This window comes from Chiroxiphia lanceolata, chromosome 9 (assembly GCF_009829145.1).
Source record: "Chiroxiphia lanceolata isolate bChiLan1 chromosome 9, bChiLan1.pri, whole genome shotgun sequence".
In the NCBI taxonomy this organism is placed as follows: domain Eukaryota; kingdom Metazoa; phylum Chordata; class Aves; order Passeriformes; family Pipridae; genus Chiroxiphia; species Chiroxiphia lanceolata.
Genome location: NC_045645.1, coordinates 5,280,019 through 5,297,078, shown reverse-complemented (window position 1 = coordinate 5,297,078; position 17,060 = coordinate 5,280,019). Strand labels below are relative to the sequence as shown.

The window sequence follows — 17,060 nt, the reverse complement described above, 5'->3', positions numbered from 1 at the left end:
AGAGGGCGAGTCTTTCTTTGGTAAGGAATTAAAGTAAGGCTAAATGGGTACTGGTGAAACTGTATCTGTACCTGTAAGAGTCAAACAGGCTGAAAGCAGTAAGGTAATTGAAGGGCCTTTATCTTCTCAGGACTCTGATCTGTACAGCCAGAAGGTACAGTAAAATATGCACCAAAAATCTTAGCCTGCAGAGGAATTGATAGCAAATAAGTACTTCTAAGTGGTGTCTTCTGTGGGGTATGTACTTTCAAAACGTTCTTTTCAACCTGTGCCTGAATCGTGGCATGTCTGCAAGTGTGGTTTAGTCTCTTTGTTTCAGCACAGTGAGCTGTATTTTGCTCTCTGGAGGTATGTGGTACTTTAATTAAAAAGAGGAGGAGGTGATCATCCTGAGATTTTTGGATCTCAAGGACTTGCTTCCTCTGGTAACTCTGACGCTTTGAAAACTGGGCGGATCTCTCAGAAGCACAATACTGACCACTACTCATTAAATTCTTACATAGCTGACACTACCTATTTTTAGATGTTGCTCCTGAAAGCCTAAAGTTCAGTCAAATCTGTTTTCTTTTGTGAATTTCAAAGGATATCTTTCCTGCAAGTGCTTTTGATTCTGAGGTTAGTATTTGTATGTGCTTGTATCAAGTGAACAAGTACCTAAGTCCCATTGTAGTGGCTTAAAGCAATTTATGTTAAAAAAACATAAAATCCCTTGAATGGTTTAGTGCAAAGAGGCTGCTAAAAAGGACTGGCCTAACTGAACTGGTCAGAAAACAACTTTCCAGTGTTTCTGCAGGAATTTGGCCATGCAAAATTCTTAGGAAGCCTTACAAAGTTTACATTAAGAAGCAGCTCTCCTATCATTAATAATGTCAGTATGTCCATCACTGAAGCCCTCTTGTCAGGGATCAAGGCTCTGCACAGTCCAAACACCAGTTAGCAAAAGGACTTAATGTTAGAGGCTGATCCCTGGAGCGTTCAGTAACTTTATCTTTCATATTTTTAAACTGGAAGAGCCAGAGCTGGAAATGATGCAGGGGATAATCCCCATGTGTATGTCCTGATTTCGTAGAACTACAACTTTTAAATTGCAGGGGGAGGGAAGGAGGGAGAGTGTGGCAGAGGGGCCTCTGTCCAGAGGTGGGGTGGGAAGGCGTTTTCCGCTCTGGGATGATAGGTCATCCCTAAGGGGAGCGTGGAGGAATTTATTTGGAAGGCTTAAACATTCGGCATGCCTTGGGATAAAGTCACTGCGCTTGCACCCGGTAACAACCACAGCTCCATTTGGCCCACTTCCAACAAAAATTTTGTGGAGGTTTTCGGTGCAACATTCCCCGGAGCTCCGGAGCAGCCGAGCGGCGGCGAGACGTTCCCTCAGCAGCGCACGAACCGGCGATGTGCGCGCGGCTCTTTTGTTCCCAGAACTTGCCTTTGGAGAGAGATCCCTTTCGGTTGGGCTTTATGCCGCAGCACCGGGCACTGGCGGATTCCGGGAGCCAAGTGTCTGGGGCCACGCATGGCTGCTCGTGATTACATTTTACTGCGTCTAAACTTCAGGCAGAAGACAAAAGCAAGGTGAACGTAATGCGCGGTGTCACCCGTAACCTCCGAGGCGAGGGTGGGGATACTGTTTCTTGTTAAGGGCCAGTAGACCTTTAATTTATCTTGGCAGGCTCTCTTAATACCCACCTTAGCGCTGCCCAATAATAATGCAGAAATAAAATCTGGTGATGGCAGGCAGCCTGCAGCGCAGCCGGAGCTTCTGTCAGGCCTCAGTGCACCTGCACCAGCTTATCAGTGTGCTGGTGTTTGCTGTTCGGGGCTGTAGGTGTAAATGGATGTTCGGAGCAGGTCCTGAAGCCTCTCTGCTGGAAGGGCTCGCTTTGAAAGTTCAAAAATAACAATAATGCCTCTCACACACGAGTTTTCCCCGACTCTAGCAGAGGCAGGGCCAGGGCAACAAAGGATTGCAAGCTTTCTGATAGCCTTTAATCCATCCCAAGCGCGGGAGTGGGACAGTTTTCCCAAACGGAGTGGTGGAACTGGGGATTCACCTCTGCCAGCTTCACAAAGCAAAATTTAAAGCAGTACAACTAACACTGGAGCCACGGTGGTGAAAACCAGCAGGGTGACTCCTGTTACCTAATGGTTTTTCCTTCTGCTTACATTTTATTTTGCATTTATACGTTCGTCACTGGCATAAGGTAGGACCTCTCTGTGGCAAATAATACAACGTGCAACAAATAATGTTCAGTATCTAAAGACACAGCTGGAACCATCAGTTGCATAGAGCTAACATAGCCCCTCAACTTTTCGATGATGGATGAAGTTATGAGTATTATGGCCACAGCAGCATCATGTGCTGGGTTCTGGCATTAGGAAACTGTCTGTTGGGGGTTCATTCACATGTTTGTCCTTCCCATGGGTCTTGCTGTCTGAAAAGACAAGAAAATAGGTTATTGGAGTGAATTTAGTTTTTATTGCAGGTCTGCAAAAGTTCGTTACTGCTGGAAGTTAAGTTTTTGAACAGAGGATGTCAAATTGACTGCAAAAGTTACTGGAGGACTTCAAGCACCACTACCTATGTATTGTCTAACTTCTAATCAGTAGGACTGAGTAATATCTTTCCCTCTGTAGATGTGGGATATATTATCAGTTGTGTTGATGATAAAATGTGTAATCACTGAATACATTTTGTCACAGTTGGATGAAAATCAGTAAGAGTGCTCTACTGGGACTTCTGATACAGATGTCAGTAAAGATATTTGGCTCAACTACAAATTAGAGGTTAGTTTCATTTGTGTGGATTATGAAGAAAACCACAAGTTTAATGTAGGCTTCCTAATGCAGAATGGGCTCTGTCTGTCTATGACTAAATAGTACAATAACTGTTTGACCTAAAGCTATAGGAAAGTTGCCTTTTTGGAGCCCATTAGACCCAAATATGACCAACTATGTTTATAACTTGATCCAGCTGTCTTTTTCAAGAATGTTACTTTTCTGTGCCCGATGTGCTGAGGCTGGCTGTAACAATGCTGTTGCTACAAAATCTTTTGATAATTAAGGGGGGGGGGGCAGCAACAATCTATAGACTGCTTGGTTTAGTCTGCTTTGTAAAAGCAACACTGCCAGTGTATGAGTGAGACGAGTATTCAAGAGCAAAACTGTATTTATTCATGATAGTTTCTATTTTCTTCTCATATATAATTTGACAACCCTTATTTTAGGGGAGCGATACTATAATTGTAATTTGGAAAACACAGGGTTCCGAGCTCCAGGGCAGTGTTTACTGGGATACCAGGCGTGCTGTATCATTATCAATGTTACAGTGGAAACTGAGTGTGGCTTCTCAATTAGGGTGTGTGGTACACAGTAGCCAGATGTAGGTGAACACTGCGTGTCTATGCCTGACTAGTTTTCCAGTGGGAGAACAGATGCAAATTTTAATAGCACTGTCAGTATTGTCCTTCAGCTTATCTGAGCTGACTCCAGAAGCTTATCAAAGAAAAGTTCTGCTTTTGCACATCTTAAAGAGGAAAAAAAAAAAAAAAAGCTAGTTCTAGTAGTGCATGTAATCAAGACAGCAGCACTGTAGCTGCAACTGTCTTTTTTTTGCTAATTTAGGTCTTGCTGAAAATCACATTTCAAAGAAAGGAGATGTTTAGGGTTGAGAGTTGCCTTATTACGGACGGGAAGTTTGTGAGGCTGGTTTGGGGTAGAGGAGGGAGTAAATTAGGCTCAGTCACTTGTATTCTGCACATCCTAGAAAATCCTAGTTTGATTGGAGTCTCAGCTCCTATGAGGACAGTGATGTGAAATGCTTATATTCTCTTCTTTCTATACCTAGTTTTCTCTACTGGCCTTTTCACTTAATGACTGCTGTAACCATTTTTTATTTCTGATTGCAATTCAGGCTTGCTTTTACATTCCTTGCATTTCGTTTTCATTTTGATGGCTCTAACTGTTAAAGAATATCACTCATCAGGTTTCAATTAAATACATGAACACAAAAAATAGCATCATTAATATAAAGTGAAATGATGTTTTGCTTGAGATGAGAGAGCCTGCTTTAAAAGGCTGACTTCTGTGTTTATCAGTAGGCTTTCACATGATGTAGAAATAGCTGGGGAGGGAAAGCTTGCTGAAGGGAGTTGTTCAGTTCTGTGTTCTGTAAAGCTGTAGGCTTATGCAAACTGAAACATGAGGGAACATTCTGAGAAGAAACCAAGCTCTTCAACACGTGTTTGAAGGCAAAACTCGCAGCAAATGTCATTTTTGCAGTTTTTGTTCCCAACACTTGTGTGTCTTGCGTGATGCCTGTACCTGACAGGAGCTAATCGTGGTGTTCCTTCTATCTCATCCCTTTAAAAGGAGAAAAGGAGTTTCCTCTGGAGACTATTGCTTTCCCAAGCAGCAGAGTTGACTTCTGTCTTTGCCACTACCTGCATGGTATCTTATTCCAGACTGAAGCTATTCGGGCTTATCTTTGCTCTACAGCTTGGGAAAACAGAGGCATAGCTGGTCATACACATCTGCGCCCAGGACTGAAAGCAGTTGGGTGCCTTACATCACCTCATTTAGTTGTTTAGTGAGTCACCTTTTGGGCAGAGAAAGAGAGAAGCATAAAGAATACTTTTATCAGCATGCTCTGTGTGTTTTAAAGCTTAGGCTTTATTATTGTCAAAAAGACTGTTAACTGTGTTGAAACAGGTTGCTGTAAAACTTTGGCCCCGTTAAAGCAATAGGTGTGTTCTAGCTGGATTTTTTGGAAACTCATTTTTGTAAAGTAGGTTGCTGAGTAATGCTTAAAGAACAGTCTCTGCTCATGCACTAAGTACCCCTATGGAAATAGTCAGATTGTCTTTTTTTTCTGCTGCTTTTTTATCTCATTTCTTCTGACAGGTTAAAGTCTGCACAATAGCTAAGTAAGCAAGAATTCACTTCTCCACATAATCTGAACTACAGCATATGAGCTGGTGCCGGGTCCCCAAACAGTGTGAGTGGATGTAACTTCTTTAGAAGATATTTTCATTGTCCTCCACTCAGTAGTCAAAGATTTTGCAATGTTTCAGTGAATATGTTTCAGTACCTTAAGCTCTTCTAGTTCTGAAGAGAAGTGTCTGTATACAGGGAGTTTTATAAGGATTCATACAGTTCAAAAAAGGCAAAGTGCAACTGCTGCCTCTTGTAGCCCTTTCCAGAAAGGACTCCAGCTGCCCTGCTGGACACTGACCAGCTGCCTGGTGACTCCTGATGCAGAAGCACGATGCGCTCTGAAGCTTTTCTGTGACTGAACAGAATCCAGGTTCTTCTCTGGCTTTGAGTCCAGCAGCACACTTAAGATGGATACCTTCCATCCGGAGCATTTTGAAAAAGGAGATGAAATACTTGGACTGCTTCGGCCTGTGACTGCTTCCAGCATTCGCCCAGACTCTACTAGTTTTTGTGAACTGGAAAAAATGTTATTTTAGTGATAGTCCATGGGAGTGTTACTTCTAAAATCAGATATCCCTGAAGCTGACACAAGGTTACCTAGAAAAGGCTTGAAACCCATCATGTTTCTTGGCACAAAAATATGAGGGTTTGGAAGAATTGAAAAAATACCAATCTGTTCCTTATCCCCTTAATATTGTTTGTTCTTTCACTACAGAATAACTTGACTTTTGGTTGTGTCGCTTTGGGATTCTTGTACTTCAGGTCAGTTTTCTCTTTCCAAACATAAACCTCCTGTTTCTTTTCATTAGCTACTCTTACTCTCTATTGCTTTCCTCCTCTAACCCTTGAAAGAAGAAAATCCGCTGGAGCTATTTTTTCAGTTTTTTACCTTCTCTAGCCTTATCCTAATTTTCAGTCTCTGTTGTCCCTCAAATCTGCTGCTGCACCCACTCATCTTTTCTTTTGGAGGAATTCTTGAATCCCTCCCCTCAAAAAAACCCAAACAAAACCTCTGAAACCAGAGCTGCTGCAATGGAGTCCTAGAAAAATTGCTGTAATGATGGAACATGGCCCTCTGTTGGGGTGTGGGTTTTTTTGAATGTGGGCAGTAGGGATTGTACTCCAACACTTGCCCCCAGGAAAGGTTTTAGAGGTGAGATGGATGTGGAGTTCATTGACAGTGTTGTGTATGTGAGTTCTGTTGTCTGTTACAACCTGAATTTGTACATTGCAGTGGAATTTCCGAGACTGTCGGTACTCACTGATAAGTCCTTGGACAGTGGAAGAAGTCAAGTTCCTGCTGTGAAATGGATTTCATTAAAATACTTTGAAGATCGCCGTGTACTGAGTAAGGAGATTGAATCCTCTCGTGTTACACCTTGAGGTGTGAGCATGAGCAGCAACCAGACTTGACTACTCCATGTCTGCTCCAAATCTCCCCTTCTCCTGCAGGCACTGGAACACGTGGGTTGGGACTTCTGCCTCGGTGGAGCTTCCTTCGACATCTCCGTTCCTAAAGATGAGGCGTGACAAAATGTGCAACAGATTTCCTCTGAAAATACTTTTCCACCTTCACATTTCTTCTGGAGCGTTGATTTAAAAATGCACCTTTTGATCTTGATTTAGATGGCTTACTGTTAGTAATTTAGGTGGTGTTGAAATATTTGTACTTTGGCACCTAGAGAAGGGTTTCACATAGCACAAGGACAGGTACTGTATGAGGAACAATTTTACATGCTGCTCTGAAAGATTGGAGCTAGTGGTAAGCTGAAATAAAATGCTGCTTAGAGCAGCAAGAATCATATGTATTTGCAGCTGTATTATTATTATTTTTAAGTAGCCTCTTATGCAGCAAACTTCTCAGTAGCACCAATTATTTCTATGAATTGGTTCTCCTATGAGGTTTGTACCTGACATCTGGATGGATGGTTAGTCTTTGAAATATCTGGGGGGGGAAAAAAGCCCTGGGCTGTTTTTATTTAAATTATCTATTATTTAAAATTAGTTTTGATTTAAAATGACTTTTTCTTTGGGCTTTGGTATGTCTCTTAGCCATAGTGTGTCACTGCTCAGTCCTGACTTCATTCTGTCTCTCTCACAGTGAAAAGCCAGTTCTTGCTTCTCGATCACAGTAATTCTCTGCTTATTCTGAATTTTTTGGTTTTTTCCTTGCTCTTATCCAAAAATCTATTCCCATGTATTGACGAAAGAACACTTTTTAGTAGGAGTTTGAAGACTCTGCCTGTGGAGTGGTATAAAACATGCTGTGATATTTCTTCTGTGAAGGCAGATGAGGAGCTGCTTTAGTAAGCAAAAAAGAGAATCTACTGGCTCCTTGCACTTTATATTTACTTTTATTGTACACTCTTCTAGGCCTGACGTTGGATACTGTAAAGTACAGTGTTCTTATAGAGTATGTCATTTTCATGGCAATAAAATATCTGTCATGGACTTTCATCCAGAGGGGGTAAAAACCTGGACCTACTGTCTACATGGTAAAGCTACTCTTTCCTGCAGGGAGCTGGGCATGTGATGCTGGGTAGTGACAACCTTTGAGTGATGAAACATGTCAAAAGTTCTAAAAGCTATCCAGTTTATTAACAGTGTGCTAATTATGCCTGGTAGGTAAAAGAGGGCTTATCCTTTTTATCTTCCTCGTGTTAATTTTGGGACAGTCACCTCAACCCTGTTCATCATGGAACCTCTGACACTGCTTTAGCTTTGCAGCTGTTACACTGTGGTCTGGGTTGGAAGGAAAACCATTTTTCATTAGGCAGTGAAAATAATTGGGAAGCTGAGGTTTCTTGGCTTTGCAACTTCATGCGAAGGCTGGAATGAAAAGGAGGAGCTGTGTTATAGTACAGAAGTCAAAGATCCCCGTGTCATTTGTCTGACTGTGAGCATCTTCCATTTATTTCTTCCATCTCTGCCCATGAAGTAACAGGCCTTGCCAAGTAGTGAGGGGATGCTTTTGAAATGCCCGAAAGAATGCTGAATTTGAACCATCCTCTTCACACGCTGTTGTTGTCCACCATTGTGCAGGTGTCCCATAGCAGGTAATTTTTTAACCTGTGCAGTAGCTGTGGATGCTTGTGGGGAACAGAGTGCAGCAGAAGCCTGGCGGGCTTTAGGAGGTGAAGCAGTGACTGGGAGGTGTGGGAGAGGGCTGGATAGCTGGGGAGTTTTCAAACAAAACAGATCTTTATCAAAAAAGCCAATTAATCAAAACTGAAATATTTCTTAAAGGTGTTGTTTTTTATGAAAGTTCACAGAAACGCAAGCAAAGCTATAATGGGAGTGTTTTCATTGGAAGCCTGTCTGGCCTTCTGCCAACTTGTCTGCTGTTTTCTGTAATGAGATATTGAAAGACCTCGATTCTTTGAATATGTCTTACTCTTTGGCACGTCGCCTGTTTTGGGGGAGGAGAGCGAAAATGTGAGCATGCCGGGGGTTCTGTGGCCAGCAGTAACGCGATGGAGCGGCTTCCTCCTCCATCCCCGGCGGAGCTCTCCGTGCACACGAGCTGCCCTTTGAGGAAGGGCAGCCTCGAAGGGCACCGGCGCTCAGTGCTCTGCGAGAGGGGTCTTGGCAAGAGAACTGAGGAGCTGAGATGTGGAGCTGCCAACGTAATTTACCTGCCAGTGGTGGGGAATGGGCTGCTGTCAGCAGGTGCGCGCGACCCTCCTCGTTGTCAGCGGGAAAACCTCTCCGAGAGCACGGTGCTTCACTGCTCTGGTGGGCACACATGGAGCACTTCCATGGAAATGGTGTGCAAAAAGCACCTTTGTTCGGTACGTGCTTTTATTCTCAACTGTCTTTGAGGGCTTCTCGTGCAGCAGGGACAAGTAGAGGACTCCTGAGGGAGGGAAAGATTTTGAAGCTTTGCCTGAAAAGTGTTAGAGAAGTTGAGAAGAGTGTTTGAGAAATTGAGTAAGACTACAGAGAGCAATTAAAGATTGGAGAGTTTTTTTCTTTTCAAAAAAGCTAGCCTACATTTTCATTCCAAGCCTTCATCTATATCTCTGAAGGGAGAACCCTTCTCTCCTCAAGGACTATGTCACTAAAATGTTAGCTGGCCTAACCACAGATAACTTGCATGTTTCCATAGTAATGACACTCTGTAGAGCTTTATATTAGTTTGCAGGGTATCTACTGTACATCAACCTTTTTGAAGCTGAGTAAGTGTCTTGGAAATCCTCTGATCTGTTTTCTGCTTGTCACAATGTGGAGGGAGAATAGATTGAGTGCATCAGAAAGAAGGCTAGTAAACAAGCTCGTGGAAGTGCTGAGGGACTTAAAATTGACTTTATCAGAGTACTTGGTAGTTGTGATAATTTTTAACAGTAAGGTAGAGTTAATGCTGCATTTAAACCTGCTATGCTTTGAAGTATCTGGCCTGCAGCTCTTGAAAGATACTCAAAGAAATAAGTTGTGGAGTCACTCTTAGGCTAAGTGGCATCTGCCTTAAAACTGAAAATCAGAGTTTAATTAACTGGGAGGTTGATTTTGTACACAAATACTGCAGCCAGAGAAGAAACAGGCTTCTTGACTGGATGCTGTGTGGGATGTAGCACATGGAGACCCGAGGCATTCTTCTTTTTTCATTCCTGAATCAGTGCCATTGAAATCCCTCACACGTAGGGCTCAGTGGCTCTTATGTCATGTAAACTTGTAAAATTTTTTTATTCAAAACCCAACTGGGGAAAGTGTGTATCTCATGGAAGTCACGGTCTACTTCGCCGAAGTTAAATTGGGGTTTAATGTAGCCTACGACTTTTTACGAGAGACTCTAAAAGAAATACAGCGGCGCTAAACTTCAGACACTTGCCAGCTTTCTTAGTTGTCTTGGTGTTGGAGGTGGTTTGAATTTCAGGGAATCAAGTCAGTTATGTCTTGAGCTGCCTTTTCAAAAGAAGAGTTCTATGCGGTCAAGAAAGCACCACAAAACTACCTGGGCAGGGCCTGATCAGCAGTCCTCCCTCTGCCCGGGCCTGCGCGGCCGCTCGGCGGAGCAGCTCAGCTGAAGGTACCTGCTGGAGCAGCCCTCGGTTCCTGACGTCAGCAACATCCGATCCCACGCCCCGACCACATTGGCTGCCATCCCCTCCACTCCATCACCAGCTCCTTTTTATTTCCCCCTCCTAAGTGCCACCGAGCTGGGATTGGGATTTAGCTTCCCCAGGCAGCCTAGCTTGAGCTAGGAAGAGAGAACTAGAGTTGCTAAAGAAATTAAAACCAGATATGCCCATAAATGCGTGAGGGAGAGACAGTCTGTTCTCACTGCTGCGTGCCGGGCGGTCACTGAGGGCTGAACCTGATCCTTGGAATGTGCTCATACAGGAGTGGAAGGGTCCAGCTGAGCTGTCACCTTTTGGGATTTGGAAAGATCCATGCTCTAAAGCTGTCTTAGGGACATGGCAGGGGAAGGATGCTTGTGTATCTGCTGCTTAACAGCAAGTTCTTTATTAGAACGGATAGATCCGTTGTGCTGTTAATCACTTGTGATCAGTGTTCGTTCTCTCCCAGGAAAAAGGGAGGCAAGAAACCATCAGGATCGTTCACTTTAATCAGAGCTTGTTTTGAGATAAAGTAAGATTGTGCCTGTGGCTAGATCAGAGTTGGGCTCAGTGACATGGAAAGAAACACGGCTGCTCTTGAAAGCATTTCTGTTGACTTCAAGCCAACCTTATTTTACTTCACTCTAGGATTTTAGCTCTCTAATGTTCATCTAGTAAAGTATATAAAAATGGATTATTTTGAATTTAAATCAAAATCTGTGGACTCTTTGAGGCTCTCTGTAGCTTCTCCTAGAAACATCACAAGATTTCTCCTAGCAGGGCTGTTAGTACTGTCTAGGTACTAGTAAAAACTATTTTAGGATGCCTCTTTCAACAACCCGTTGGGCCAGTGTTATGAGAGCAGCAGTGCAGTGATGCTGTTTTGTTGCAGTAGACTTACCATGCTGTTACAGAATATTCCCCTTGTGGCATCCAGGGTCTGGGCTGTGAGGTTTAAACTACCTTTGTGTCAGTTCTCCATTTGTGCAGAGTGCAGTACATGGGCTGAAATGGTAGCCATGAAATGCTGAAATGGATGGGCATGTTGGTCTATGGGGTAAAGCATTAGCAGGGTCCTGGTTCTGTGTCCAGTACAGGGGGAAATCTCAAAGACCTCTAAGTATTGCAAGTAAAGAATTAGATACATAGCTCTCTGGAAACAGGATCCACCCTTGCAAATAGTTTTGTATTTTTGAAATGTGCAAGCTATTAAAAAGCATTTTTCAAAAGTCTATTGTGTAAAGGACTGGCTTCCATGAGTCAGGTTTTACAGGAAACGGTCCAAGCCTTATTCTTCTCCCTGAAAGAATTTCCTTCCAGTTTTCTCAAGCAGGGTGAAGTTCTGCAGACATCCCCCTGATAGTGAGAACTGGTACCTGCCTACTAGAGGGAAGGAGAAGCTCCCACCTGTAGTAGGGACACTTGGTGTAATGTCTAGTGCTCTGTGTCCAAACTCCTGTTCCTTACCTTTCTGCTCTTTGTTGCTTTGCTTTTCTATGCCCTGTGCTTTGGAGTGAGGCCTAACAAAGCTGCTAAATAATTCCACAGTATGTAAAGGAGCAAGACTTAATCTTACAAGGAGGGCTAGAGAAGTATTCAAGTACTCTAGAGAATACTTGAAAGCCTCTTCTGGAAAGCTCCTATTACCAGTGTAAAACAGGCTTTTACACTGTAAAATACCTTGAAGTTTTGATATGTCCAAGCCTTAATTTGAAAGACCCAGTGAAATAATTGCTGGTGCTGGTGCCGTTTCCTAAGAACTCTCTGCATTTTTGTATGGTTTTTAGGTGAATCTTCACATGCTTGTTAAAGACTCAGAATCTACAAAAGATTCTCAAGTAGATCAGAACATCTACAGGTTTTCTGAAATTGGATTAACTGCCTTGTGCAGACACTGATGAGACTCAGAACTGCTGAGACTCTGCTATCCCAGATGTGAGGTGGGAAGGAGGGAGGACCTGAAGACATTTTCTAATTCAGGAACTTTCAGTGGGGGAGATGGAACAGCACAGTGAATACAATTGACTCTACAGGCTTAGCCTGGATGTATGTTCCTGTGACCCTGGATGGGGCTGGGACCTTCAAGCAAAGTAGGGTTAGAACCGTGTCTTGCTCTTAACGGTGCTTTGTACAAACACTTGTGTGCTACACAAACAACTGTAGTAGCTGAGCTAGGAATAACCGAAGCTTCCTAACCAGGAAGCTACTTCACTGAATCCGAAGGTTTTCACCTTCCTTTTACAACAAGAGGTGTTATTGCCTCACTAGATGTGTGCACACCTGAGAGTTCCCAGCTCACCCCATAAAAAGAACCTGTATGCTACGGTTTAATGCTCAGTCCCACAGAATGAATGCTGCTATCTGAATCAGGTGTTTGGTCAGCAACCCCAGGGTGCAAACGTCTGGGTCAAGGTTCAAGTTTAGTTTAGATTGGCTCAATTAAAGCATCTACTGGTTTGTCTGAGAACAGTGAAGTTACTGTGTTGGATATCCAACATGAAATGGTGTTTGGAACTGCAGTTGGAAGCCTGTTTTCTCTTCTTTAATGTGGGAGGTGTGGCTCGGAGGTGAGCAGATGGATGGTGCCAAGTAGCACACCTCTCAGCACTGAGCCATTCCATGCTGAAGCTAGAGATCAAAATCTTCTTTCTGCTCCCTTTATTTGTATTTCTGCCTGTACACTGGGATTGTGTGCATCTGAAAGATGGCTGTTGTCAGTGTGTCAGGCCTGCTCGCTGATGCTTGTGTAATCTGATGGCAAGGGCACAGGACTGGGAGCACAGATGTTCAGGGTCTGGCTTGAAAATGTGCTAGAAGCAAATCAATGTGTGTAGTTGCTTTCTTACTCTGAATTCAAATGTGACCTGTCCCTCTCTGAAACAGTCTCATGAAATGCCTAAAAAATGCCTGAGTTTCAGTGGCAATGTTTGTGATGAAGCATTCAGCACCTGCAAAGCAGAGGCCTAAATGACAAACCTAGTATGGAACTTGAACTTTGGGTCTTTGATGGATATGCCAGTTGTTCTTCCCTCTGAAGAAGAGTTTACCTGTTTCCTCTTGTGAGTTGACGTAAGGACTGGTGATGCCTGAGCAACTGGAGTTTTTCCACAGTGGTGCCCAGTGCTCTCCAGGCTGTGGCTTTCAAACACAATACACCTTTGTCATTTGTTTGGAGCTTTAGGCGGCACCTGCCCTTGTAGTCGTGCCTGCGCCAGTCTTCCTTTTAACAAAAACTCATGTTTCCTCATGCTCCTTCCTTTTCTCCTCCATCCAGCAAGTGTTTAGCTTGATACTAGGAAATCTGGGATCACGGTGGAACTGCTTACTTCAGAATTCCTCTAAAATTACGAATTTCATTTGATTTGAGAGAGCTCGAAAGCCAAGTTCAGGATGCACATTTTCTCTCGTTTTTTTACTGTCAGATTTCATTAATAGTTTAGTGATTATCTCCTCCTGTTTACCTTTTGTTAATCTGTTTCTCATTTTCAGCTCTTCCTCCAAAGCCCCCCAAACCAATGACTCCAGTCAATACGAATGGAATAAAGGACAATTCCAGCTTCTCTCTGCAGGAAGCAGAATGGTACTGGGGGGACATCTCAAGGTAAGCAATACTGCTAGACTATATTAATTGAAATGTGTTAATATATGTTGTTAAAAATAGATCAAGCCAGCTACAATTCAAGATAAAAAGAACATGCCTATTTCAGGCAGCGTTTTACAGGAGGGGAACACTTCAGGACTTTTACTTGGCAAAGCACCTAAGTGAAACTATTCAGATGGATTGAGGACATTTCAGTTGTTACTCTTCTGGTGCAGATATTGCCAGTCTTGGTGACACTTATTTTTGGCTTTCTAAATTTGTCCAGATAAACAGACTTTAAAAAGGAGAAAAATCTGAATCTGCTATCTAATAAGGTGTTGTAAGCGTACAGTGCTGGAATGCATGCAGGTCAGCGAAGTTTCAGTATAAAAATAAAACTTTAGAATAAAAGGAATTGCATTCTTAGTTTTGGTTTCTTTAACATTAGTTTAAAATTGCATCTGTATTAATTTCTATTACATGGTGATATAAAAAATAGCTCTTAAAAATGCTAACCCTCACCAGCTATACTGAGCAAATGATAGAAACACATATCAAATAAATTAAGCTTTACCTCTTAAGAAAACCTCTTTCTCTGCACTTCAGAAAATAGATGGGTTAGGTTCAGAAAATTAAGGACTAGTTTTTATATACTTGCATAAAAGAACTGAAGTGTTCAGTCATCTCTTTCCCTCTTAAGGCACTTCTGAAGAGTCTAGAATTTGGAACTGTAAGAGGAAAGGTGAGCGTGCTGGGAGTGTGATCAGGAATTGCTCAAACTTGTGTTCATAATACTTTGAAGCACTTTGGCAGACAGAGGCAAGAAGAGCGTGTTTTCCACGTTAACTTATTGACATTCTGAGAAGGGAAATAAAGTTTTCATATCTTTATTGTACCACCCTTATCTCTTTATAAAGTAAACCCGCGGAGATCTTGCTTTTGAAGGGCCTCAGCAGAGATATTTTTCTGTTAATTTTAAATCGAAGCAGAGTGGCAAAAAGTGATCACAAAGCCCACTAGACACAGTTTATTTAAAACTGCTCGATATTGGTATCAGTTTATTGACTGTGGATTTGCTCCTCAATCAACAGTGCACAGGATGGCAGGAGCTAATGCACTGCAAATCGCACTGGAGTGGCTTTATTAGATTAAAACGTGATACACGTGTATGTAAAGATGGAATTGTTTATGACCTTAATTTGGCAGCCAGCAGGTATGGGCTGCATTGGGCTATCATGGCAGGAGCAATGTTCTTCAGTCAAGAACTTGTGCTGGAAATTTTGTCACGAGCTCCAGCGTGCAACCTGCAGGCACAAGCCCAAACCTATGGATCAGATCTATCAATTCAAAAAGAGAGTTGTTTGGGTTAACTGGGTCCAATCTGTAAAATGGTCAGAATAAGTGGATATGCACATGAAAATTCACAGGAGTCAGTTTTACTAACAGAATTGTTTTCACGTAGCTAAATCAGAGCTAGGGCTATTCTGTAAGAATATTTTTGTTCCTTAGTATTTGAGAAAAAAAGCTGCTGTTGATTTTGCTTTGTAAGATTCAACTAAGCATCCAGCACTTAGACAACGTTGAGGCTACCTGAGAAACTTTAGTTTCCAAATGATTGTATTAAAGAGTGCTTAGTATTTCTAAAAGCTTTGAGGGAGCTGTTATGAAATGAGATACATAATCTGGGTGAAATGCTCAAATCTGGCAAGATGCTTATCTCTTCAGCTGAAATAATTTTCTTAATGCTTACAGGTACTCACTTTCACTACAAGATTTCTTGGTTTAGCTTAAAGCTCTGGACTGGGTGTCCTTTTGCCTCAGTTGTAAATAAGGAAGAGTTGCCCTGAAGCTGGAAAGGTTGTAGTGCTTTAAAACGGCTGTAAATAAGATCAGAGTTAAGCCAATAAAGAGCCTCTTGAGACTAAAACTGTGCTAAACTTTAGGCACCTTTGAGCTGTGATGTTAGAGGCCATCTCTTAAGGGGTCAGGACTGGCTTTTCAAAGGGCACCTGTTTTAGTGTGGACTTTAAAACCTGAGCAGATTACAGGGAAAGGTTATGAACTGAGTCACAGCTGCTACTGTTGTTTAAACAGAGACTTCTCTCTAAGTGGCAGTTGACTGTAGCTGCTTTTCTTTAGTACGGTTACACAGGTTGAGGCTTGCTTTAGATGCCCTAAAAGACTGGAGAGCCCGGACGTCAAAGAAGATTGAACTTTATGCATGCTGGTGTTACTGACTCCAATGGCAAAGATGATCATGTCCTTAGTGCTTCTAATTTTGCCTCCCTTTCCATTCTTCAGGGAAGAAGTAAATGACAAATTACGAGACATGCCAGACGGAACATTCCTGGTGCGCGACGCATCAACCAAGATGCAGGGAGACTACACTCTGACCTTACGGTGAGCACTGAGCACTAGCAGCCCACACAGTGAGACCCTGAGTAGCTGTTGCTATACCAGTGACAGCCATGGCTGTGTAAAGCTCATGTGGCTTGAGAGATGTTCCCACATCACAGAATAAGTAAATAAATAAGCCACGTCCGACAGTCAGTTCTGTTCTGCGCATTGAATCCTGTCCCTCACTAAACAGTACTGTAAGGATCTGCGTGTGGATGAAATGGGACTTGGGGAGGAGAGCTGCTCAGAAGTGCTTCATAGTTCCAGAACTGCTAAGGTAAAAGGTATTTGTAAGCTAGGGCTTTGATTAATGGGAGAGTGTTGAATATCTCATCAGTCTACAGCTGTAGAAACCCAAGCACAGTGTCTTTGTAAAAGGAGTATCTTGTGCTTTCTGATCTATCGTTTAGGAAATATTAAATTGGAGCCATGTTCTTTTCTTCATTAAAATTGTCTGCAAGTGGAAGGTTTCCCAGAGCTGCCCCAGCCCTGTCTGCTGCAGTTAGGCAGCAGACCTCATGTGACTGGCTCTGGTGCCTTGCCCAGCCTGCCCAGCCACTTGCCTCTGCCAGGCTCCCAAGATTGGTTGTTAGAGGCAAGCAGGTGAGGCACATAAGCGACTGCCTCTGTAGCACACCTTTGGGAGTTACTGTGATATAGCAGGTATTTGATCTTGCTGTGAAATTCCATTGCCTTAATAGCAGGTTTGACCCCAAGGGTGTAGTTAAAATTCTGCTTTAACTTCTGCCTTAAAGTTCACACCATGTGCACTAAGGTTTGGCGTGGTTTTATTTTGCCGAAATCAGATGTCTTTAGGAACCAGAATTGTGAGTGCAGGAAGGACAGGACATGTCTAAACAGTCTGTTGGTGGAAAAAAAGGAAGAAATAAGTGCTATATTTGTGGAAACCACTAGAACATGTAAATCTGGGTAACATAAAGTCCTAAACTTACAGCCATCTCATAATCCTCAAAGGATTTTGTTTAGGTTCAGGTATCCTGTATTAGCATCCATAACTCAAAAGACTTGTTAATAATTGTATAATCTATACTCAGTTGTATACTATTAGTGACCCCAAATTGCATGAAATTGTG

At 42.6% G+C, this 17,060-nt stretch overlaps 1 protein-coding gene across 3 annotated transcripts in view; it reads left to right on the top strand.

Moving 5' to 3' along the window:
- The window catches only part of LOC116790925 (phosphatidylinositol 3-kinase regulatory subunit gamma), a 78,043-nt gene that overhangs the window by 47,049 nt on the left and 13,934 nt on the right, over window positions 1–17,060 (top strand). For all 3 annotated transcript variants that reach the window (XM_032696469.1, XM_032696468.1, XM_032696470.1), the window contains 2 exons: window positions 13,479–13,590; window positions 15,871–15,969. In XM_032696469.1, the coding sequence (XP_032552360.1) occupies window positions 13,479–13,590; window positions 15,871–15,969 (211 nt within the window). The remainder of the gene's footprint in view (window positions 1–13,478; window positions 13,591–15,870; window positions 15,970–17,060) is intronic.